The sequence below is a fragment of the Pleurodeles waltl genome, chromosome 5, assembly GCF_031143425.1.
Source record: "Pleurodeles waltl isolate 20211129_DDA chromosome 5, aPleWal1.hap1.20221129, whole genome shotgun sequence".
Classification (NCBI taxonomy): Eukaryota; Metazoa; Chordata; class Amphibia; order Caudata; family Salamandridae; genus Pleurodeles; species Pleurodeles waltl.
The window spans coordinates 233207396-233232520 of NC_090444.1; the positions used below are offsets into that span (position 1 = coordinate 233207396).

At 52.6% G+C, this 25125-nt stretch overlaps 1 protein-coding gene across 3 annotated transcripts in view; it reads left to right on the top strand.

Annotated features, from left to right (window-relative positions):
- Positions 1 to 25125, top strand: part of BICRAL (BICRA like chromatin remodeling complex associated protein) — a 602600-nt gene that overhangs the window by 366496 nt on the left and 210979 nt on the right. For all 3 annotated transcript variants that reach the window (XM_069233969.1, XM_069233971.1, XM_069233970.1), the window contains one exon: positions 463 to 566. In XM_069233969.1, coding sequence (XP_069090070.1) covers positions 463 to 566 — 104 coding nt within the window. The remainder of the gene's footprint in view (positions 1 to 462; positions 567 to 25125) is intronic.

Here is a 25125-nt window from a genome sequence, read left to right on the forward strand (position 1 = left end):
GAAACGTCACTCCATACCAACATCTTAGAGCTTAGGTGTTTCAGACCATCATTTAAATCCTTAATTTAATTGCAAAAGTATTCTTAAGTTCTGTTTTTTTTTTTACATTGAACACCATAACTATGCAAGGAAGGCCTGTTGCTATCCCTCAATGCTCAGCATCTGTGCTATTAGACTGTATGGTTCGATGTGAAAATTTTTGTCAAGTATGTAACAGGGATCAATTAACACTGATAGCATCTCTTTAGTAGGAAGCAAATGATCATTCACCAATGGGAAACTTGAACTATTCACTTTTCCCAAGCCATATTTCATAAATATACATTTAGTATCCCAACAAATGTCTAACCAGATTTTGAAAAATCTATTGTATAGATACAAACACTACCTGTAATGATTAATTTAGTAAGTTCTCGCTACAAGTTTGGTTATGCAAAGTCATTTTTATATGTCTTTTTACAGCTGTGCAGGGCCCTGGATGTAAAATGTTAAAACATCCCCTGGGAACAGCAGTGCCAAAACAAGAAAAATCTGATGCATCGTTGTCTTTGGAATCAGATATGCAAGTAGGTACATGTTGAATCTAAAAACTGCCAAATACGTGTTAACATATCAGTCTTACTTTAAATATCTCCTGCATTTGAAATTCCACATATGGGTTCTTTATTCTTATTTGAAAATGTTTAATACTTCCGCCTACTTGCGGAATCCCAAACAGTTTTTGACCGCAAATATTTGTTTTCCAAAAGAATATGCTTAAACATGTACCTATATAAAATCACTACTATGTGTATAAATCCTATAAGAAAAAATATAGTAAATGGGGTGAAGTAGACAAAGATTAGGGAGAAATGTTACACTTTCATTTCTGGTAGAGACTTCTACCCACAGATTCCTCACCTTTTGAATATATGTCAGGTGTCAGACTGGATACAGAGATTTTTCAGCAATACAGTGCAGCTCTGTACTCATGCCATTGCACTCCAGAAATTACGTGCAAAGCCTTTATAGGCGCCACTCCTGCATGCTGATGTCAGTTCCTTTCTTTCTGTTCCACCAGACATGGCTCCACAGCTACCTTTTGCCTCACAAAGCAACAGGTTTTAAACCCCAAAAGGACTGTCGCAAGCAAATGTCTGTAACAGATCCTCACTAGATTTCCCTGTGGTGCCTGGGATCGAGCCACAACTCTAAGGCCTGCAGGGACTGTGTGCCAGTAAACACGAAGGCAAAATGAGATCGCAAGGCAAAACTTTACATTGTCATGCACTGGAAGACTCATGGACGAGACATACTTGATGAAAGTTCCGAGCCAATGACTGGGCATCTACTCTTGACTCTTTCTCTGGTGCCACAGTCCACACTGATACCTGAGCATCAACACTAGTGCTGACTTCATCTATGCCGAAAGACGAGGCCCCTGTTGTACTTTCAGTTGTTGAGTGGAGGCCAGTTTGTCCCTAATCAAAGTTGTACCCCACTACAGTTAAATCTCCTATTCCTCAACTTCCTCTGCTTCCGCAATCCAACCGCACACCCTCATTCCTTTTTGAACACAGATTCAGATAAAGATTATGATATGATTGATAAAATTGGCCTCACCTTTCACAAGGAGAATCGGCATGAAGATCTGCAGGAGGCTAGTGGCTTGATAGCTCCCCTGAGCCTGGTCTTCTTTCACCCACTACAGGGTGCCAAGAAGGAGCCAAGTTCACAACTTGTTGCGGTGTGGACACCACCGATCCCATCGAGTGGGCCATTGGCACCACTGTCACCATTCGCCACCACACTTGGCTGTGGTCCACCGTTTTTCAGGTGATGTCCAGTTATTCCTCATGGGCATGCCATTTGACTGGACTCTCCTGTTTCAGGGTGAGGCGCACTACACTCCTGAGTGGTTCGAGGAGTAGGGGGCCTATCTGCTCCACTTTTCGAACTGCATCAGCCTTTCCGCTCCTTTCATGACTTCAACTGATGTACCCATTCTGCCAGCCAGTCCAAAGTCCACAAGGTGCTCAGTAGTTTCATGGTGAGGCGATGGTAGCCACTGCCCTTACGGTCAAGGTCAATAAATCAACCAGTCCATTACCCACTTGCTGCAGCCCCACCTCCCAAACATCTTTAACGTGTCTTTAGTGGAGTACAGCAAACAGGTGGGAGGCTGGAATGATTTTTGCCAGGTTGCCAGGCCGTAATATCAGACAGGTGGAACCTGCAGTTTGTTCAGCAGGGATACTTTCTTTCCTTTATCCTCCCTCTGACAGACCATGTAGGAAATTCACTCTTTTTGGCATGGTTACCCCCACATTTTGCTTGCTGTGTGCTTAGACTGTTTTCATTGGGATCCTGCTAACCAAGACCCCAGTGATTGTGCTCTCTCCCTTTAAATTCGGTTGCCTAGGACTTTCGTACACTCCACAGTTGGCATACTAGTGCCCCCTTATAATTCCCTAGTATATAGGACTTAGGTACCCAGGGTGTTGGGACACCAGGTTTTCCTTATGGGCTGCAGCATGTATTGTACCACCCATGGGAGCCCATGCAAAGTGTGTCTGCAGGCCTGCCATTGCAGCCTTTGTTTACAGGTGCATGCACCCTTTCAACACAGGTCACTGTAAGTCCCCCCTATGGTAGGCTGTCCTAGCCCAGAGGACAGGGTGCAGGTCTCTGTGTGTGAGGGCACCCCTGCATGAGCTGAGGTGCCCCTACAAATTCCATTTCCATTACACTGGACTTTGTAAGTACGGGGAAGCCATTTGACCCGTGTACTGGACACAGTACCTGTGTCCAGCTACATAATGATAACTCTGAACCTGGGCATGTTTGGTGTCAAGCATGTTGGAATCGTACCCCAATACTGCCTCAAGTATTGGTTGTATGATTCCATGCACTCTAGGGGCTTCCTAGAGGACCCCCCAGTATTGCTCCTACCAGTCCTCTAGGGTTTTCCAGGCAGTCTGCACTGCTGCCACCTCTCAGACAGGGTTCTGTCCTCCTGCTGCTTGACCATATCAAGCAGGGAAAGACAAAACAAATGATTTCCTGTGAAAGAGGGAGGCAACACCCTCTTCCTTGGAAATAGGTATTACATGGCTTGGGAGGGGTAGTTTCCCCAAGGCACTCGTATGCTTTGAAGGGCACTTGCAAGAAGGTGTCCTCTTTGCATAAACAGGTTTGCACCAGCCCAGGGACCCTGGTCCCTGCTCTGGCACGAAACTGGACAAAGGAAAGGGGAGTGACCGCTCCCCTGTCCATCACCACCCTAGGGGTTGTGCCCAGAGCTCCTCCAGGTGGCCACTTGATTCTGCCATCTTAAAACCAAGATGTGCAGAGGCCCCTCGGGAGAATGTGAGTGACCAGGTCAAGCAGGTGATGTCAGAGACCCCTCCTGATAGGTGGTCAGCCTGCTAGGTGACCAAACCCCCTTTTAGGGCTATTTAAGGACTCCCTTGTTGGTGGGTCCCCAGATTTGATGTGCAAGACTCTACCAGGATTCCTCTGTATCGTTTACTTCTACTTCTGGCCATTGGAACCGCAACTGGACTCTTCAGGAACCCACAAGACTGCAGCTCCTGAGACTGCCTCGCCTTGCAACATTGTTTCTCCGGCTCCTTCCAACAACTGCAATATTTCCCCGGCTGTGCATCCTTTTGGGTCAGCAAGACTTCAGCCTGAACCAAGAAGCAAGAAAGAATCTCAGTGGAGTGAAGGAGTTACTCCCCTGCATCTGCAGAATGGAAGGGCAGTTTTAAACTAACTTGTCTTTGCCATTTAAAGTAATAGCAAAGCCAAGTCCTCCCTTCTTAATATACGTAAGTCACCGCTAAGTAAGACCTATTGAGCCCTAAGGAGGGTGTTGTGTATTAAGAAGTGGAACGTATTTTTACACGCTCCAACAATAAAAATGTGCAATTGCCGTTTTTACTGTGGAAGGCCAATAGCCCTATTAGCGAGTGCCGAGTTACAAGCTGACACCCAATTTTTGCTAACTTTTGGACTTGGACTACTAAAGTTAATACTGTAAGGTATCAAACAACTTGTGGCATTAAGCCCGACTTGATGCCCAAGTCAGAATTAATGTAACCTTTACAAAGTAGCCACATTGTTGCCCTGAATCCTCTTTGCCAGTCTATGGCTGCACATGGGGTGTGTCCCTAAGACAGCTTTCTGCCCTCTTAGGGAAATGAGCAAACGACTCCCAGGAAAGGACACAATAGGAGCCTGCATGGGGAAGAGGTTTTACCTGTCCATGGCAGGAAGCCATATTGGTGTTGGCCCAAAAGGTGAGCTTCAAAGGAGAAGCAGCCTTTAAATGGCAAGACTTGGGAGAGGGACTACTCTATTGTAGACAGGCTGGCAGTTGGGAAGGAGAGGGAAAACTAGTTGCCAAACCGTTCTTTTCAGTGGCGTGTAGCCCCCTTAGTAGCCACACCTCTGGGTTGAGTGAGGGAGCAGAGAGATGGGTTCTGCCATCCTGAGGGTGGGCATAACGGAGAGTTCTGGGATAACCAGATGCCACACTTCACAGGAAGTGGTCATCAGGAGGGAGGGAAGCAAGTAGCCCATTGGCTACTGACCGTGTCCACCCTGAGGTTATTTTGGGGCATAAAAAGAGCACCCCTGGCACCCAGAACTCAGATCTCAGCGAACTGGAGAAGAGGGACTGCCATGCTCCACCAAGAACCAGGCGAAGAGAGGCTGCACCGACATGGACTGGACCTGGCAGCTAGCAAGGAAGAAGGGACTGTGGCCTTTATTACAACCCTGGCAGTCGATGATAAAGCGGCGGTAATACAACTAACAGGCCGGTGGTTAAAAAAATGGAATCACCACCATGGTGCCAACACAGACAGCCACTTTACCACTCCGACCGCCATGGCGGTAGCAACAAACACTGCTGCGGTCACCGCCAACAGACAGGCGGAACACAGTGTACCGCCCACACTATTTCCTGGTGAGTGCAAAGCCACAGTCTCTCAAGTCTCACAAATTGGTGGTTTGCCCATTGCTTGGTCCTGGGTAGTGCAAAGCCACAGTCTCCCAAGTCTCTCAAGTGGGTGGTTTGCCCACTGCTTGGTCCTGGGCAGTGTAAAGTCACAATCTCTCAAGTCTCTCAAGTGGGTGGTTTGCCCACTGCTTGATCCTGGGGAGTGCAAAGCCACAGTCTCTCAAGTGGGAGACATGTTCCTGGGGTGTGGCAGTTGACTTCGTCTCACCTGGGTGTCTCAGCCACGCGATGTACCTGGAGTTGCTGTCGCTGGTGTCCCCTTCAGTCCCCTTCGTGGAGCTGCCCTCGCCCTCCATCCCACTGGTGCCTTCAAACTCCGTAGATTCACCCTCATGGGCTATGTGGGATGCATCTCCCCCTGCTTCCGGTGCCTCTGCTCCTCTACCAGATGATGCTAATGCACACAAGGACAGGGTGACAAAACAAGAAGGGGCGGGAAAGACAAAGGAGGCACAAGGTCAATGCCAGTGACACCACTACCGTTGGCGGACACAACACACAGCCCTATGCAGTAGGCCATGCACTAGCGGTTAGTAGGAAAATCACCTGCCCATGGGGGACTATGCCTAACACCATTTGCTGCACACCTGGAACCCACAGGAGCCTGGCTAGTTGTAGATGCCCACTAACACTATTGGGGTTGGAGTGCCTCAGAGCCTGCCTAACAAGGGACCTACCCTACCAAGTTTGCCCTGGCCTAAGGGAACCCACAGCCCACATCTCCCACCCAGACACTTCGTAAAGCGCGCAGAGTCAGCTGAATGACACTGTACTCACCCCCTTGTGGCTGCTGTGATGCCCTCAAGCGCCCATCCAACGCCGGATATGCCACCGCCAGGATCTGGAACATCAGGGGGGTCATGGTGCGATGGGCACCCCTTCCATCTTGGGAGGGCATCCCTAGCTGGGCCTCTGCCGTTTTCTTGCTCCAGCGGCGCAGGTCCTCCCATCTCTTGCAGCAGTGGGTGCTCCGTCTATGACAGACACCCAAGGTCCACACTTCCTTGGCGATGGCACGCCAAATACCCTACTTCTGGTGGGTGCTGACCTAGAGGAAAGGTACTGGATGAAAGGAAATTACTCTCCCATTCGGGCCCTCATTGCCCAGCAGTTCCCATCCATGCCCTGACACACATACACTCACCATCCTCACATGCAGGCATCAGCCCCACCACCCACATGTATCTTCCATCCGCACCACTCCAAACAGGCATTGCCCACGCATCATGCTCACAGTGTACTCACCTGTTTGTCTGGAGGACCGTAGAGTAGCGTGTACTGGGGGAGGACCCCATCCACCAGTTTGTCCAACTCCTCCGCGGTGAAGGCAGGGGCCCTTTCCCCAGACACATGAGCCATTGTCGCTTCCAGACTGAGGTCACAGCAGCACTTGCAGTGTAGGTCCTCTCCTGTTGAAGGTCAGGTATCAAGTGAGTGAACAGATAGAAAATGGCGGTCACGTCCGTGGCGGTGCGTACCGTCACCGCCGGCGTACATCATCATTGGCTCCTGGAACCCATAGGGCCCAATGATAACCAGTGCTAAATTGCGTGGCGGTCTTCGACCGCCTACCGCGACGCTGCACAACGCCAGTGCAGTTACCTCATTTCCCCTTGTCCCTCCTTACAGGTCAGGCAGCCACCATTTCAGGGGGGCACATGGCATGGCACCTAACTGCGTCACAGCGCATTTTGGCAGAAATACGGACAAACAGTGCCACACACGGATTTACTCACAATGCTGCAAAAACACTTGTGCAACCTATGTGGTACATGACCCTCTGCTCACCGTTCTCCTCCATAGGGCACATCCGCTGGGGCAGATGATGAGATGGCATCATCCTCCGGTGTACAGACCCCTGGTGGACCTCTTGACAATGGAAGACAGACACATCATTATCACCTACAGACTTGATCGTTCCACCATCCAAGAACTGTGTGAACAATTGGAGCCAGACCTGATGTCAGCTATCCGCCATCCCACAGGAATCCCCTCTCTAGTGCAGGTCCTGTCAGTGCTCCACTTCCTGGCAAGTGGCTCCTTTCAAACTACAGTAGCCATGGCATCAGGGATGTCTCAGCCAATGTTTTCTAACGTGTTGGCTAGAATGTTGTCAGCCCTGCTGAAACACATGAGCAGCTACATCGTTTTCACCCAGGTGGAGGATTTGCCCACAGTGAAAGCTGACTTTTATGCCCTGGGACACATCCCCAACATCATTGGTGCCATTGATGGTACACATGTGGCATTTGTCTCCCCCGCAGAAATGAACAAGTGTACAGAAATCGAAAAAGCTACCATTCTATGACTGTGCAGATGGTGTGTTTGGCAGACCAGTACATTTCTCATGTGAATTCCATGTATCCTGGCTCTGTGCATGACGCTTACATTTTGAGGAATAGCAGTATCCCTTATGTTATGGGCCAACTGGCTAATAGGTGAGCTCAAGGTTCCGACATAGTATGAATAGGTGTCTGGGTATGGGGTAGTCACTAAGGCTTAGTGTGTGTCTAACAGATATCCCTCAGCATTTGCAGGTGACTCTGGTTACCCCAGCCTCTCATGGCTACTGACCCCAGTGAGGAATGCCAGGACAAGGGCAGAGAAATGATTCAATGAGGCACATGGGAGAACTAGGCGTATTATTGAGAGGACGTTCGGCCTGCTGAAAGCCAGATTCTGGTGCCTCCATCTAACAGGTGGCTCCTTATACTACTCACCGAAGAAGGTGTGCCAGATAATCGTGGCATGCTGCATGTTGCACAACCAGACATTGCAATGCCAGGTGCCTTTTCTGCAGGAGGATGGGCCTGATGATGGTCTTGTGGCAGCTGTGGAGCCTGTGGAAAGAGGAGGCAGAGGAAGAAGATATTGACAACCAAACCAACATCATCATGCAGTACTTCCAGTGACACACAGGTAAGAGACTGGCACTGCTCATCTCATATCTGACTACTGTAGGACATTGTATAAGTCAGCCTCTCAACCTCTGTCTATGGACACTGACAGTTCACTTTGGCTTTCCATTTCACAGATCTGGGTACCTCATTCTGCCTTCTGCTATATTTACTGCTGCCCAACAACTGTCATACATTGGTATGAGCAAATGAACATTTACATTGTGTAGGAAAACGGCTCCCTGTTGCAGTTACCCCCCACTTTTTGCCTGATATTGATGCTGACTTGACTGAGAAGTGTGCTGGGACCCTGCTAACCAGGCCTCAGCACCAGTGTTCTTTCACTAAAAATGTACTATTGTTTCCACAATTTGCACACCCCTGGCACACAGATAAGTCCCTTGTAAAAAGTACCAGTGGTACCAAGGGCCCTGTGACCAGGGAAGGTCCCTAAGGGCTGCTGCATGTGTTGTGCCACCCTAAGGGACCCCTCACCTAAGACATGCACACTGCCATTACAGATTGTGCGTGTTGGTGGGGAGAAAAAGGCAAAGTCGACATGGCATCCCCTTCAGGATGCCGTGCTCACAAAATACTGCCTGTGGCATAGGTAAGTCACCCCTCTAGCAGGCCTTACTGCCCTAAGGCAAGGTGCACTATACCACAGGTGAAGGCATAGCTGCATGAGCAATATGCCCCTACAGTGTCTAAGTCTATTCTTAGACATTGTAAGTACAGAGTGGCCACATTAAGTATATGGTCTGGGAGTTTGTCAAAACTAACTTAACTCCACAGCTCCATAATGGCTACACTGAATACTGAGAAGTTTGGTATCAAACTTCTCAGAATAATAAACCCACACTGATGCCAGTGTTGGATTTATTACAAAATGCACACAGAGGGCATCTTAGAAGATGCCCCCTGTAATTTACCCACTCCTTCAGTGCTTGACTGACTGGTCTGTGCCAACCTGCCACTGAGACGAGTTTCTGCCCCCCTGGGGTGAGAGCCTTTGTGCTCTCTGAGGACAGAAACAAAGCCTGCACTGGGTGGAGGTGCTTAACACCTCCCCCCTGCAGGAACTGTAACACCTAGCAGTGAGCCTCAAAGGCTCAAGCTTCGTGTTACAAAGCACCAGAGCACTCCAGCTAGTGGAGATGCCCGCCCCTGGACACAGCCCCCAATTTTGGCAGCAAGTCTAGAGGAGATAATGAGAAAAACAAGGAGGAGTCACCTACCAGTCAGGACAGCACCTAAGGTGCCCTGAGCTGAGGTGACCCCTGCCTTTAGAAATCCTTCATCTTGGTTTTTGAGGATTCCCCCAATAGGAATAGGGATGTGCCCCCCTCCCCTCAGGGAGGAGGCACAAAGAGGGTGTAGCCACCCTCAAGGACAGTAGCCATTGGCTACGGCCCCCCAGACCTAAACACACCCCTTAATTGAGTATTTAGGGGCGACCCTGAACAAAGGAAATCAGATTCCTGTAACATGAACTATAGAAGAAGGACTGCTGACCTACAAGCCTGCAGAGACAACAGAAGATGACAACTGCTTTGGCCCCAGCCCTACCAGCCTGTCTCCTGACTCGAAAACCTGCAACCAGCGACGCATCCAACAGGGACCAGTGACCTCTGAAGCCTCAGAGGACTGCCCTGAATCCCAGGACCAAGAACCTTCCGTGAGCAGCGGCTCTGCTCAACAACCTGCAACAAACTTGCAACTTTTCTACAACTTTAAAGACCTTACTCTTCCCACCGGAAGCGTGAGGCTTCACACTCTGCACCAAACGCCCCCGGCTCGAGATCCAGAGAACTAACACCACAGGGAGGACTCCCCAGCGACTGCGACCCCCTGAGTAGCCTGAGACGACCCCCCTGGATCTCCACAGCGACGCCTGCAGAGAGAATCCAGAGGCTCCCCTTGACCGCGACTGCCTTTTAACAAGGGATCCGACGCCTGGACCAAGCCCTGCACCCACAGCCCCCAGGACCAGAAGGAACTGAACGTCAGTGCAGGAGTGACCCCCAGGCGACCCTCTGCCTAGCCCAGGTGGTGGTTTGCCCGAGAAGCCCCCCTGTGCCCTGCCTGCACCGCTAGATTGACCCCCGGGTCCCTCCATTGAAATCAATACAAAACCCGACACCTGCTTTGCACACTGCACCCAGCCGCCCCTGTGCCGCTGAGGGTGTGTTTTGTGTGCCTACTTGTGTCCTCCCCAGTGCTCTACAAACCCCCCCTGGTCTGCCCCCCGAGGAAGCAGGTACTTACCTGCTGGCAGACTGGAACCAGAACACCCCTGTTCTCCATAGGCGCATATGTGTTTTGAGCACCTCTTTGACCTCTGCACCTGACCGGTCCTGAGCTGCTGGTGTGGTAACTTTAAGGTTGCCCTTAACCCCCAATGGTGGGCTGCCTATGCCCAGGAACTGAGACTTGTAAGTGTCTTACTTACCTCACAATCTAACCAATACTTACCTCCCCCAGGAACTGTTGATTTTTGCACTGTCTACTTTTAAAATAGCTTATTGCCATTTTAACAAAAACTGTATATGTTATTGCACTAATTCAAATTTCCTAACTTACCTGTGTAGAATACCTTGCATTGTATGTATTTACTTCAAATCTTGAACTTGTGGTTCTAAAAATATATTAAGAAAATATATTTTTGTGTTCGATGGCATGTGTAGCTGCAGATACACATGCTGTGCATATCCCGCCATCTAGTGTTGGGCTCGGAGTGTAACAAGTTGTTTTTCTTCGAAGAAGTATTTTCGAGTCACGAGATCGAGGGACTCCTCCCAATTCGACTCCATTGCGCATGGGCGTCGACTCCATCTTAGATTGTTTTCTTTCCGCCATCGGGTTCGGACGTGTTCCTCTTCGCTTCGTGTTTCGGTTCGGAAAGTTAGTCAAATCTCGGAAAACTCAACGGTATTGTTTGCGTTCGGTATCAGGTTAGTTATAGCAGATCGACACCGAATAAAAGAAGACCTCCGGTAACCCTTCGGGGCTTCCATTCCCCGGCGGGGCCTGGTCGGCCCGACCGCGTGTGTCTTCAAGGCTAATGGAACGGACCCCATTCCGCTTCTGCCCAGAATGCCACAATAAGTATCCTTACACAGACCAGCATTTGGTCTGTAATTTGTGTTTGTACCCCGAACACAAAGAGGATACCTGCGAGGCCCGCCGGGCATTTCGGTCAAAAAAGACGCTACAGGACCGGAGAGCTCAAAGGCTTCAATTGGCGTCGACGCCGCCAGGACAACACGCCGTCGAGGAGGAGGAGACTTACTCCATTCCGGATTCGGACTCTGACGAGGCCGAAAGTGAGCAGCCGGCGAAAACCTTGAGTAAAACTCCCCCGGCTAAAACTCACACCAAGATAATGAAAGCCCAGGGGACGCCACTGCCGGCAGGCCATGGCTTAACCCGTAAACACGGTGACCAACCATCGGCACCGAAAAAGGGCACACAAGTGTCGAAGACATCCAACTCCGGTCGAGATACCGGCACAGAGTATACTCGGCACCGAGATACTGGCTCCGACCAGACTCCACACCGAGATACCCGGCACCGACCAAAGTCGGCACCGAGAGATAGGCACCCCGAAGCCGAAAAAAGTGGCTTCGGTGCCGAAAAAGACTGGAAAAAGTTTTGGTGCCGAAACATCCAGCATCGGAGCCGAAACAGAGCTCTTATTCAGAGGAACAAGGCCTGTCATCCCAACTTCAAGGCCATAGATTTGGACAAGAATTGGAGCTCGGAGAGCCAGACTACACACAAAGAAGGCTCCATATTCAAAAAGACACAGGGAAAATAAGAACTCTTCCCCCTATTAAAATGAAAAGGAAACTTGCTTTGCAAGAAACAGCCAAAAGCAAAGGTGGCGAAAGAAAAAACTCCACCACGTTTTTCGCCGCAACCATCGCCACAGCACTCACTGCAACTGTCACCTATTGCAACCCCCTATGATGCAATCTCCAACGCATACAGGGATGTCCCAGGATGACCCAGATGCATGGGATCTCTACGATGCACCAGTATCTGACAATAGTCCAGACTGCTACCCGGCAAGACCGTCACCACCTGAAGATAGTACTGCTTACATGCAGGTGGTGTCCAGAGCAGCTACTTTTCACAATGTAGCACTGCATGCTGAACCTATTGAGGATGACTTTTTATTTAATACTTTGTCGTCAACACACAGCCAGTACTAGAGTCTGCCGATGTTATCAGGGATGTTAAAACACGCAAAACAAGTGTTTCAAGACCCAGTCAAAAGCAGAGCTATTACACCTAGGGTGGAAAAAAAAGTAGAAGCCTCCCCCTACAGACCCTGTGTACATCACGCAGCAACTAACACCTGACTCAGTGGTAGTAGGCGCAGAACGCAAAAGGGCAAACTCACAGACTTCTGGGGATGCACCACCACCCGACAAAGAAAGTCGAAAGTTTGATGCAGCGGGGAAAAGAGTTGCAGCACAAGCAGCCAATCAACGGCGCATTGCCAATTCACAGGCTTTATTGGCAAGATATGACAGGGCTCATTGGGATGAAATGCAGCATTTTATTGAACATCTTCCCAAGGAGTTTCAAAAGCGTGCACAGCAAGTGGTGGAGGAGGGCCAAAGTATCTCCAACAACCAGATACGATCGGCAATGGACGCAGCGGACACAGCCGCCAGAACTGTGAACACAGCGGTCACTATTCGGAGACACGCATGGCTCCCCACCTCCGGATTTAAGCCAGAGATCCAACAGGCTGTGCTTAATATGCCTTTTAATGGACAACAGTTGTTTGGGCCGGAGGTGGATACAGCTATAGAGAAGCTAAAGAAGGACACTGACACGGCCAAAGCCATGGGCGCGCTCTACTCACCACAGAGCAGAGGCACATTTAGGAAGCCATACTTTAGAGGGGGGGTTTCGAGGCTAAAGCACAGAACCCTCAACCTCACAAGCCAGACCCACATACCAGGGCCAGTACCAAAGAGGAGGCTTTCGGGGACAATATAGAGGTGGACAGTTCCCTAAAACCAGAGGGAAATTCCAAAGCCCAAAGACCCCACAAACTAAAGTGACTTCAATGTCACAAATCCCCAACACATAACACCAGTGGGGGGGAGACTCACAGATTATTACCAAAATTGGGAGGAAATAACTATAGACTCGTGGGTCCTAGCCATTATCCAACATGGTTATTGCATAGAATTCCTACAATTACCACCAAATGTGCCTCCAAGAACACACAACATGTTGTTCTGCTTTCCTTCTTATCCCATAATCAGAGCTTACAGAACATATCAAGAATGCACTTCTGAGTTCAAAGAAGACCTTTATTGTTGTTAATTCTTCCCCACCCACAAGTTCGTGAGAGACAAATTATTAGATTTCAAGCACAAAAGTAGTCCCAGCATTAAAACAAAATAGATCTCAGTTGCAATGTACACAGCAGGTTATATATATATATGATATTGATAAGATATTGAATGCAAAGCAAAACAAATACTTCACCGTGTGAGAAACTGTTTACAGCTTCATCTTTCTGGAGTCTGCAAGTTGATGACTCCGGTCAACTGCGAGAAAGAGATTATCTACCCACACGGGAGACTGGCAACTGGCGCCAAGTTCCAGTCCGAAGTCAGGCAGAAAAGAATCTAATTCTCTGAAGCCCCGAGCCATCCGTTACAAAAGCGTGCCCCCTCCTCTCAGACCTGGGAAAACTACGCAAGCCTTTGGAGACAGGCCAGATCTCCTAGACTCCTCCTCTTCCCAAGCCTGAGCAGGATGGAAAAATACCAAATGTACCCTCTCTTATCAGGTCTAGTCTGGTGTGAAGAAAACAGCTTGGTTCATCTTGTGCAAAAACACAGCTTGGAAAAATACAGCTTGGATTCTCAACTGCAATGTCTAACTCCACGTTAAAGGCAATAGGCAGCTAACCTAAATATCAAATGTAATGTCTAATGTCATCTCAAAGCTAATAGGCAGCTAAACTGAATACAAAATGTAATGTCTAATATGTCAAAGCCAATAGGCAGCTGAGCTGAATACAAAATGTAATGTCTAATATCATGTCAAAGCCAATAGGCAGTTAAGCTGAATACAAAATGCAACGTATAATATCATGTCAAAGCCAATAGGCGGCTAAATTGAATACCGAAAGTAATGGCTAATGCCATGTCAAAGCCAATAGGCGGCTAGGCTGAACAAAACATATAGGGGGTCATTCTGACCCTGGCGGTCAGTGTTAAAGCGGCGGCCAACCCGCCAACAGGCTGGCGGCCAAAAATATTGAATTCTGACCCTGGCGGGAACCACCAACACAGGCCGCCGCATTAACACTCCGACCGCCACGGCGGGACAAACAAACAGCGCAGCGGTCACAACCAACAGGCAGACGGCAGACAATGTACCGCCCTCCCTATCACGACTCACCAATCCGCCACCTTTTCCGGGGCGGGAGCCCCGCCGATAAAAACACGGCGGAAACAGACATCTCCAATGGAAAACGCTTACCTCGACACACTCCACGCGGAATCGGAACAGCATGGAACCCGAACTCCACATCCTCCCGGCCATTGCCTTCCTGCTCTTCTTCCAGGATCACAAACCTCGCCGCAGACGACAACGGTGAGTACTGCACCTACGACACAGGGGAGGGGGGGAGGAGGAAAGGTTACGGGCACACACATACGCCACACTCCCACCCCCACCCCCACCCTCACCCCCACCGAAATACCTACACACCTATGCAGATAAAAAAGTCAGAGTGACACCCCCAAACCCCCCCCCCCAAAAAGCAAAGACAAAAGGCAATGAATGTAAAAGTAGAACTATATTATTGCAACAATAAAGTATAGCGACCTTAGCAATATATGAAGAATCAATACACATCTAGAACTATATCCATACAAGTAGCAAAAGTCCGGCCCAGTCATTCAAAGTTCAAATGTCCGTGGGCCAATGTGCAGCAACACATGGGCAAAGCCCACACACGAGATCGAGTCCATTGGAGAGAACACTGCTGGGGCATCACAAAAATAAAAAACAGGCACCTCAGGGGGGAGGGAAGGGGGGGCACCTCAGCCACATGAGTCCACGACGCCAGATCCACGAAGGCCCTCCATGCCCACTGTGCCATCCTGGGGAGTGCAAAGGCACAGTCTCACAAGTCTCCACAGTGGGTGGAATGCCCACTGTGCCATCCTGGGGAGTGCAAAGCCACAGTCTCACAAGTCTCTACAGTGGGTGGATTGCCCACTGTGCCATCCTGGGGATTGCAAAGCCACAGTCTCACAAGTCTCTACAGTGGGTGGATTGCCCACTGTTACATCCTGGGGAGTGCAAAGCCACAGTCTCACAAGTCTCTACAGTGGGTGGATTGCCCACTGTTACATCCTGGGGAGGTCAAAGCCACAGTCCATCAGGTGGATTACAGAGACCACTGGTCATGGAGGAGGCACGGTGGGCAGAGTGCGTCGTGAAGGCCTGCCCAACACAGAACCGGGACTGCCAATGGGCCAGCGGTGCTTGACAGGAAGGGCCCAGCGGAGCGGTGCTTGAGACGGCGGTGCCCAGCGGAGCGGTGCTTGACAGGAAGGGCCCAGCGGAGCGGTGCTTGAGACGGCGGTGCCCAGCGGAGCGGTGCTTGACAGGAAGTGCCCAGCGGAGCGGTGCTTGAGACGGCGGTGCCCAGCGGAGCGGTGCTTGACAGGAAGTGCCCAGCGGAGCGGTGCTTGACAGGAAGGGCCCAGCGGAGCGGTGCTTGACAGGAAGTGCCCAGCGGAGCGGTGCTTGACAGGAAGGGCCCAGCGGAGCGGTGCTTGAGACAGCGGTGACCAGGGGAGCGGTGCTTGACAGGAAGTGCCCAGCGGAGCAGTGCTTGACAGGAAGGGCCCAGCGGAGCGGTGCTTGACAGGAAGGGCCCAGCGGAGCGGTGCTTGACAGGAAGGGCCCAGCGGAGCGGTGCTTGAGACGGCGGTGCCCAGCGGAGCGGTGCTTGACAGGAAGGGCCCAGCGGAGCGGTGCTTGAGACGGCGGTGCCCAGCGGAGCGGTGCTTGACAGGAAGGGCCCAGCGGAGCAGTGCTTGACAGGAAGTGCCCAGCGGAGCGGTGCTTGACAGGAAGTGCCCAGCGGAGCGGTGCTTGACAGGAAGTGCCCAGCGGAGCGGTGCTTGAGACGGCGGGGCCCTGGTCAGCGGTGCCTGTCTTGTGTTTCCAGTGAACCACACCTGGCCAATACTTGCTGCTCAGTCTGCATCGCACCTTTCCATTGCAGGGCCTCCCTGTGATGGAGTCCTGGGGCCCTGGGTCTCCTCCGATACCCCCGGAATGGGGCTGGTGGGGCCCTCATGGCCAGGTCGGCTGCTCCTTGCCTTTTGCTCCTTGCTGCCCTTGCCCTCCTTGGCAGACTGTCCGTGGCCCTTGGCTCCCTTACCCGATGTGGCAGGTGACGGTGCAAGGCTCCCCTCCTTGGGGGCAGGCGTATCAGTCCTGTCGCGCCTGCCCTTCAGTTTTTTGCTCCTCTTCCCAGGGGGGGGGCTGGCTGTGCCTTTGCTGCTGGACGATGTCCCAGCCCAAGGAAAGGGCGGACTCCAAAAACCAGGCACGATGTTCTTGGGAGTTGCTGGGCTGGTGGTGGCTGAGGTGTTTGTGGAACTCTTACGGGATGGAGGGGGTGGGTCAGGTGAGGAAAAGAGGTCAATTTTAGAGAGAAAAAATTTCTTTGGAGCTATGAGAAGGGTAGCTGGAGTGGGTATGGGAGTGGAGGAAGAGGATGTGGTTGTAGGAGAGTCAAGTGTGCTGTCTTTGGGTGCAGGTGCTTGGGCAGGAGGCTGACGTGAGGTGGATGGCTGTTGTTTGGGTGCCTGCCTGCGTTTGTGTGTTTGGGAAGCGGGGGTGACAGACACACTGGGAGAGGACACAGCGGACGTGTACATGGCAGTGGGGGTGGTGACTGCACGTGTGCGGACTGGTCTGGAGGGTGTGCTGGTGATGGGTGCAATGGCTGATGGTGGTGTGCTTGCAGGTGTGTGTGGAGACGTCACAGGGAGGGAGGAGGGAGCCGAGGAGGTGGGGGACACAGAGGAGGTAGTGACTGTTGGCATGTCTGCATCTGGATGTTGCTTGGGTGAATGCTTGTGTGTCCTGTGGTGCTTATGTCTGGATGAGCTGCCCTTGAGTGTTGAGGTGTGTGCAGGCTGGTCTGTAGGTGTGGATGGGATAGGCAGAGGAACAGGGGAGTGGGACTGGGTGGAGGGAGTCAGAAGAGGGAGGCTGGAGACAGGGACAATCGCTGCCGTCAGTGCTGAGGCCAGAGCGTTGAACGATCGTTGATGGGCAGCCTGACCCGAATGAAGGCCCTCCAGGTATGCATTGCTTTGATGCACCTCCCTCTCCACACCCTGGATGGCATTCAAAAGGGTAGACTGTCCAACAATGATGGTCCTCAGGAGGTCAATGACCTCCTCACTGAGGGCAGCAGGGGTGACTGGGGCAGGGCCTGAGGTGCCTGGGGCGAAGGGGATGGCCGGCTTCCTGGCCTTGCGGACACGGGCCGAAGGCCGAGGGGCTGCTGGGAGGGCGGAGCTGGTGCGCTGGGTGGCGGCTGTACCTGTAGGATCGGTGGGCACGGATGTTGCCGCCACCGCAAGGGAGCTCCCTTCCGAGGACGTGTCGGTGTCGCTGACGTCTCCACGGGTCTCTGTGGTGGAGCCCCCCTCGCCCTCCGTCTCACTGGTCATGTCGGAGTCCGTTGCATGGCCCTCCGCGGCCATGTGAGATGCAGATCCCTCTTGCCCCGATGCCACTTCTCCTCCGCCTGCTGATGCTAATGCACACATTCACAGAAAAACAAAGAAAAGGGGGGGGGGTGGAAAACATAAAGACAAGTTGAGTGCATGCATTGGGGACACCGTTGGTGGAGAGGACAGACACAGAAGCCCCCTGCACTACGCTGCGCACTTGGGGTACACTACTCATTCACTGGGACATGCCCTACAAGCCTATGGGCGACAACTGCCCACACAGTATACACTGGTCCATGAATCGCGTTACTAGGCACCCTTCAGAGGTGGGGGGCGGGGGCACAGGACCATACCTCACGGGCGGGCCTATCCTACAGAAATCGCCTTGGCCTAGGGATACCCACAGCCCTCCTCCCCCACCCAGGCACCTCCACTGCGCGCAAAATAGCAGAATGTGCTGGTACTCACCCCCTTGTGTCTGCTGTGATGTCCTCAAGCGCCCATCTAAATCGGGGTAGGCCACCGCCAGGATCCGGGACATCAGGGGGGTCAAGGTACGACTGGCACCCCTCCTAGGTTGGGAGGCCATCCCCAGCAGAGCCTCCGCGGTCTTCCTGCTCCCGCGGCGGATGTCCTCCCACCTCTTGCGGCAGTGGGTGCCCCTTCTGTTGTGGACCCCCAGGGCCCGGACGTCCTTGGCGATGGCACGCCAAATGTCAAACTTCTGATGGGCGCTGACCTATGTGACATGTACAGGGGGGGAAGAGAAACATCATCACTTTTCTGCATTCTCGATGTGAGTGGCCCCCCCTCCCCAACCTTGCCATGTGGCACATGCTCTCATCTGTCGTGCCATGCATTCGTCATTCGCTGCCCTCCCCTCCATCGTACATCCTCCCCACTCAACCCACGCATTGGGCACTATGCATTGCCCCCCGTGTACTCACCTGTTGGTCTGGAGGCCCGTAGAGTAGCGCATACTGGGGGAGGACCCCGTCCACGAGCTTCTCCAACTCCTCAGAACTGAAGGCGGGGGCCCTTTCCCCAGTCGCAGCAGCCATTGTCACTTCCAGACCGGGGTCACAGCAGCACTTGCAGTATAGGTCCTCTCCTGTGGATGCTCAGGTCTCGTGTGATCAAGCAGATAGAAAATGGCGGTTACGGCCGCGGCGGTGCGTACCGCGGCAGTGCGTACCGCGACCGCCGGCGCTCACTGCCATTGGCTCCTGAAACCCATAGGGTTCAATGTTGTCCAATGCGCCTTTGTGCCGCCGACTGCGACCGCCTACCGCCACGGTGTGCCACGCTTGCGCAATGACCTCACTTCACATTGTCACACTTCACAGGTCAGGCAGCCGCCATTTCAAGGGCCCACATGGCTTAATTCCTACTGCGTCACACATGGCTAGGCCTTGCACCGACAATCACACTAGCCATTCAATCCCGAGAGATTCGTGTACTGTGCATGCTGTGGGCACTTACCTGTGGGTTGCTTGACTCTGTGCTCCATGTTGTCCTTCCTAGGCATCGTCCGCTGGGACTTGCGAGGAGACGGAGGAATCTTCCCGTGTACAGACCGCTGGTGGACCTGTCGACAATGGAAGAAAGACACGTCATACTCACCTACAGACTCAACCGTGCCACTATACAGTAACTGTGTGCCCAGCTGGAGCCAGACCTGATGTCACCCATCCGCCAACCCACAGGGATTCCGCCTCTAGTGCAGGTGCTGTCAGTACTGCATTTTTTTGCCAGTGGATCATTTCAAACTACCGTGGCCATTTCATCTGGGATGTCTCAGCCTATGTTTTCAAAGGTGTTGTCCAGAGTGTTGTCTGCCCTGATGAAATACATGTAGAGCTACATCATTTTCCCTGAGGTGGGTGACTTGCCTACAGTGAAGGGTGATTTCTATGCCCTTGGACACATTCCCAATATCATTGGTGCCATTGATGGTACCCATGTGGCCTTGGTTCCCCCAAAAGACGATGAGCAGGTGTACAGGAACCGAAAAAATTATCATTCGATGAATGTCCAGGTGGTCTGTTTGGCTGACCAGTACATCTCCCATTTAAATGCCAAGTTCCCAGGGTCAGTGCATGACGCGTACATCATGCGAAATAGCAGCATCCCTTATGTGATGGAACAGCTACAGAGACACCGTGTGTGGCTAATTGGTGACTCTGGTTACCCAAACCTGCCTTGGCTATTGACCCCAGTGAGGAATCCCAGGACCAGGGCAGAGGAACGGTACAATGAGGCCCATGGGCGTACCAGGAGGGTGATTGAGCGGACCTTCGGCCTCCTGAAGGCCAGGTTTAGGTGCCTGCATATGACTGGTGGATCCCTGATGTACTCACCAAGGAAGGTGTGTCATATCATCGTGGCCTGCTGCATGCTTCACAACCTGGCTTTGCGACGCCAGGTGCCTTTCCTGCAGGAGGATGGTCCAGATGGTGGTGTTGTGGCCGCTGTGGAGCCTGCGGAGAGTGAAGAGGAGGAAGACGAAGAGGACGACACAGACAACAGGGACAGAGTGATACTGCAGTATTTCCAGTGACACACAGGTAATAATCTACTCCTGCATTGTATTATATCTGTAACTGTAGTGGCTCTCTACTGTCTGACCTTTCACCCCAATGTATGGTAACTTAGTTGTGTATATCACTTCCTATTACAGTGCTCTGATCCCCACGGAGTGCCCTCTGGTTTTTTTCCCCATGGACTACCGCTGTGTGACTCTGGTATGTTGTCATCACAATGTAACTAGAAATGTTTTGTTGGTTATATCAAATGCATTTGGTTTAAATAAATAGATAGCAGAATCCAGTTGATTTTTGTGCAATAATTGTGTTTATTGAAGTTTTCAAATAGGTGTATAGTTCAAAAAGGGTGCTGGGGGATGGTGGAGGCATGTCCATGGCAGAGTCCAGACTCTCGTTCGCACAGGTGCATTGTCCATATGCCTGTGGAAGGTGGAGCAGGGGCAGTTCAAGGTTGGACAGGGTGAACAAGTGGGACAGTGGGATGGCATCCGTGGGTTTCCGTGCATGGTGGGGGTCTTGACATCCTACTCTGTCTTCTTCCTAGATCTCAGGCCTTTCTTGCGGGGTGGTTCTTGTTCTGCAGGGGGTGGGGTCCGGGTGGGCCGTTGCTGTTGTGTCGGGGCCTCCTGACCACTAGCGCCGGCGGAGGTGGTAGGCTGTTCTTCCTCCATGCTAGTGGCAGGGGCCCTTTGGGGGGCCACATGGTTCCGCAATGTGGTGACAATCTGGTTGAGTGCCACCACGATTGTACCCATTGCGGAACTGATGCTGCGCAGTTCTTCCCGGAACACCATGTACTGGCCCTCCTGCATGGCCTGGATCTCCTGGAACCTGGCCAGGACCGTCGCCATCGTCTCTTGGGAGTGGTGGTACGCTCCCATGATGGTGGTGAGGGCCTCTTGGACAGTGGGTTCCCTAGGCCTGTCCTCCCTCTGTCGCACAGCAGCCCTCCCAGTTCCTCTTTGTTCCTGGGCCTCTGTCCCCTGGACGGTGTGCCCACTACCAGTGCCCCCAGGTCCCTGTTGTTGTTGGGGTTGTGGGTTACCCTGGGTGCCCTGTACTGGTAGACACACCGCTGCTTGACCTGTCCTGGAGACAGAAGCATGGGCCCGCTGGGTGGGTGCTGTGCTGTTATTTCCAGAGGGGGGTAGGTCTGCTGTGGCCTGTGGCTGACTGAGGGTAACCGACTGTCCAGAGGTCCCCGATGGTCCGGGCTGGTCATCAGGTTCTAGGTCGACAGAGCTGCTGTCATCACTGGGGGCCTGTTCTGGGGGTGGGATGGACAAGTCTGGACCCTCCTGGACGGTGTGTTGGCATTCGGGCCCTGCAGGGGTAAAATAGTATGGTTATTGATTTTGTGTGTGCCATGGCGTGCGATTTGTGGGTGCCCTTGTCGCCCAGTGCTGGCAGTCCCATGTGGGAGGAGTTGTGAGGGTGGTTTGTGGGGGAGGATGGGTAGGTGCAGTGGTCATGCTTAGGTGATGGGTGTCCATGGTTTGTGTTGGCATTCAGGGGTTGGGGTTGGGTTGGGTGGGTTGTGCTGGTGAGACATTAACAGGGAGTATGTGTGCTGGGGGGTTAGGGGTGAGGGTGGGGGTGTGGGTTGGCATGCTGGTGGTTGGAGGGGGTGAAGTAGTTGAGATTAGACTTACCAGAGTCCATTCCTCCGCCTACTCCAGCGAGGCCCTCAGGATGCAGGATGTTCAAGACCTCTTGCTCCCATGCTGTGAATTCGGGTGGAGTGGGTGGGGGTCCGCCGCCAGTCTTCTGCAGAGCGATGTTGTGTCTTGACACCATCGACCGCACCTTCCCCCGTAGGTCGTTCCAGCGCTTTCGGATGTCTTCCCGATTTCTGGGATGCTGTCCCACAGCGTTGACCCTGTCGACGATCCTTTGCCATAGCTCCGCCTTCCTGGCTATTGTGGTGTGCTGCACCTGTGTGCCGAAGAGCTGGGGCTCTACCCTAATTATTTCCTCCACCATGACCCTGAGTTCTTGGTCCGAGAACCTGGGGTGTCTTTGGGGTGCCATGGGGTGGTGTGGATGAGGTGTGGGGTGGTGTTTGTGGTGATGTGTGTGGTGGTGTGTGGTGTTTTGTGCGTAGATGTGGTGTGGGTGATGATGTTGGGTTCCTGTCTGTGTTGTGGTTTGCGTTCCCTGTGCTCTCTCTCTGTGTATTGCGCCTTGTCTCTGATTTTCGATTTGTGGGGGTTTGTGGGTGATGTGGGTGTGTGTTTTATATGGTGATGGGTGTGTGGGAGTGGTGTGTGTATGTGTATCAGGTGTGTGTATTTCGAATTGTCCAATGTGGCTGTGTTTTATAAAGGTGTGTGTATTTTGAGCGCGGCGGTGTGTACCGCCAATGGAATACCGCGGTTGAAAGACCGCTGCGTTGATTCGTGGGTCGTAATGGCATGGGCGTGTTTGTGTTGGCGTGACGGTGGAGGTTTGGTCATCTCCAGTTTATCGCTGACCGCTGATGAGGCGGCCTTCAGTGGATGTCGGGTTTTTGGCGGTTTGGCAGTTGTGGGTCAGAATGACCGTGGCGGTTTCCCGCGGCCGCGGCGGTATGTTGGCGGTCTTCTGACCGGCGGTAAGAGCCTTTTACCGCCGAGGTCACAATGACCCCCATAATGTGCTACTGGTGAACATTGAGCAACTAATATGCGCAGTGGTGAAACACAAAGTCATTGGTCAAACTCCATTATTAGCATCACATTCCACCCTATGACCAATGAATTTTTGTTTCACATATCTCTTGTTTCAAACAAAACCAAAACAGATTTAAATGATCAAAGCAATCCCTGTAAAGCAATGAAAGTGGATTAACATATTGATCTCATAACCTTTCACATCAGATACATCTACACAGAAAAGACTGAAACTTTTATACTCTGAATGAAATTATAGGGGGTCATTCTGACCTCGGCGGTAAAAGCCGCTTACCGCCGGTCAGAAGGCCGCCACAATACCGCCGCGGCCGCGGTCAGCCGCCACGGACATTCTGACCCACAACTGCAAAACCTCCGAAAATCCGCCCTCCACTGCAGTCCGCCACATCAGCGGCCAGCGGTAAACTGGAGAAGACCAAACCTCCACCGCCACGCCAACAGAAATACGCCCATCCCATTATGACCCGCAAATCGACGCGGCGGTCATTCAACCGCGGTATTCCATTGGCGGTACACACCGCGTCGGTCAAAATACACACACCTTTACAAACCCCTACCACATTGGACAATTTGAAAGGCACACACCTGAAACACATACACACACCACTCCCACACATCCAATACCATATAAAACACACACCCACATCACCCACAAACCCCTACCAACAAAAACCAGAGAGGAAGGAGAGAGAGAGACACATCAGAGAATAGAGAGCCAGACACACAGAGGCACACCGCAACATCACACACACCACATAGAAGCACAAAGCACCATACACCAACACACACATCATCACATACACCACCCCACACCTCATACACACCACCCAATGGCACCACAAAGGCACCCACGCTTTTCGGACCAAGAACTCCGGGTCATGGTGGAGGAGATCATAAGAGTGGAACCCCAGCTCTTCGGCTCACAGGTCCAGCACACCACCATAGCAAGGAAGGCGGAGCTCTGGCAGCGGATCGTGGACAGGGTCAACGCGGTGGGACAGCATCCCAGAAATCGAGAGGACATCCGCAAACGATGGAACGACCTACGGGGGAAGGTGCGCTCGATGGTCTCGCAACACAACATCGCAGTGCAGAAGACTGGCGGGGGACCCCCACCCACTCCACCCGAATTCACAACATGGGAGCAAGAGGTACTCAACATCCTGCATCCCGATGGCCTCGCTGGAGTACACGGAGGAATGGACTCTGGTAAGTACAAGGCCAACCACTTCACCCCCCCCCCCCCAGCATGCTAACCCCCACCCTCACCCCCAACCCCCCAGCACACATCCTCCCTGAGAATGTCTCCCCAGCACAACCCACCCAACACCAACCCCTGCATGCCACCCCCAAACTGTGGACACCCATCACCTAAGCATGACCACTGCACATACCTATCACCCCCCCCCCCCACAAAACACCCTCACAACACCTCCCCCAAGGGAATGCCAGCACTGGGGGACAAGGGCACCCATAAAACGCAAGCTAATGCACACACAGAAACAATAACCATACCCTCTTACCCCATGCAGGACCCGAACGACAACACACCGGTCAGGAGGGACCAGAAATGTCCATGCCACCCCCGGAACAGGCCCCTAGTGATGACAGCAGCTCTGTCGACCTGGAACCTGACGACCAGCCCGGACCATCGGGGACCTCTGGGCAGTCGGTTCCCCTCACCCAGACACAGGCCACTGCAGACCCAACACCCTCTGGGAACAACAGCACAGCTCCCACCCAGCGGGCCCATGCCTCTGTCTCTAGGACAGGTCAAGCAGCGGTGTGTCTACCACTACAGGGCCCCCAGGGTAACCCACCAACCCAACAACAACAGGGACCTGGGGGCAGTGGGAGTGGGCACACCGTCCAGGGGACAGAGGCCCAGGGAAACAGGGCAACTCGGAGGGCTGCTGTGCGACGGGGGGGGAGGAGAGGCCCAGGGAACCCACTCTCCAAGAGGCCCTCACCACCATCATGGCAGCCTACCACCACTCACAAGAGACGATGGCGACGGTACTGGCCAGGTTCCAGGAGATCCAGGCACAGCAGGAGCAACGCTACATGGGGTTCAGCGACCAACTCAGCAACATCTCAACCGCTATGGGGAGCATAGTCCAGGCCCTGAACCGTATAGAGGACACGTTTCGGGACCATGTGGCATCACACAGGGCCCCTGTCACTAGCCAGGAACAGGAACAGCCTACCACCTCCGCCGGCGCTAGTGGACAGGATGCCCCACCACAACGTTAG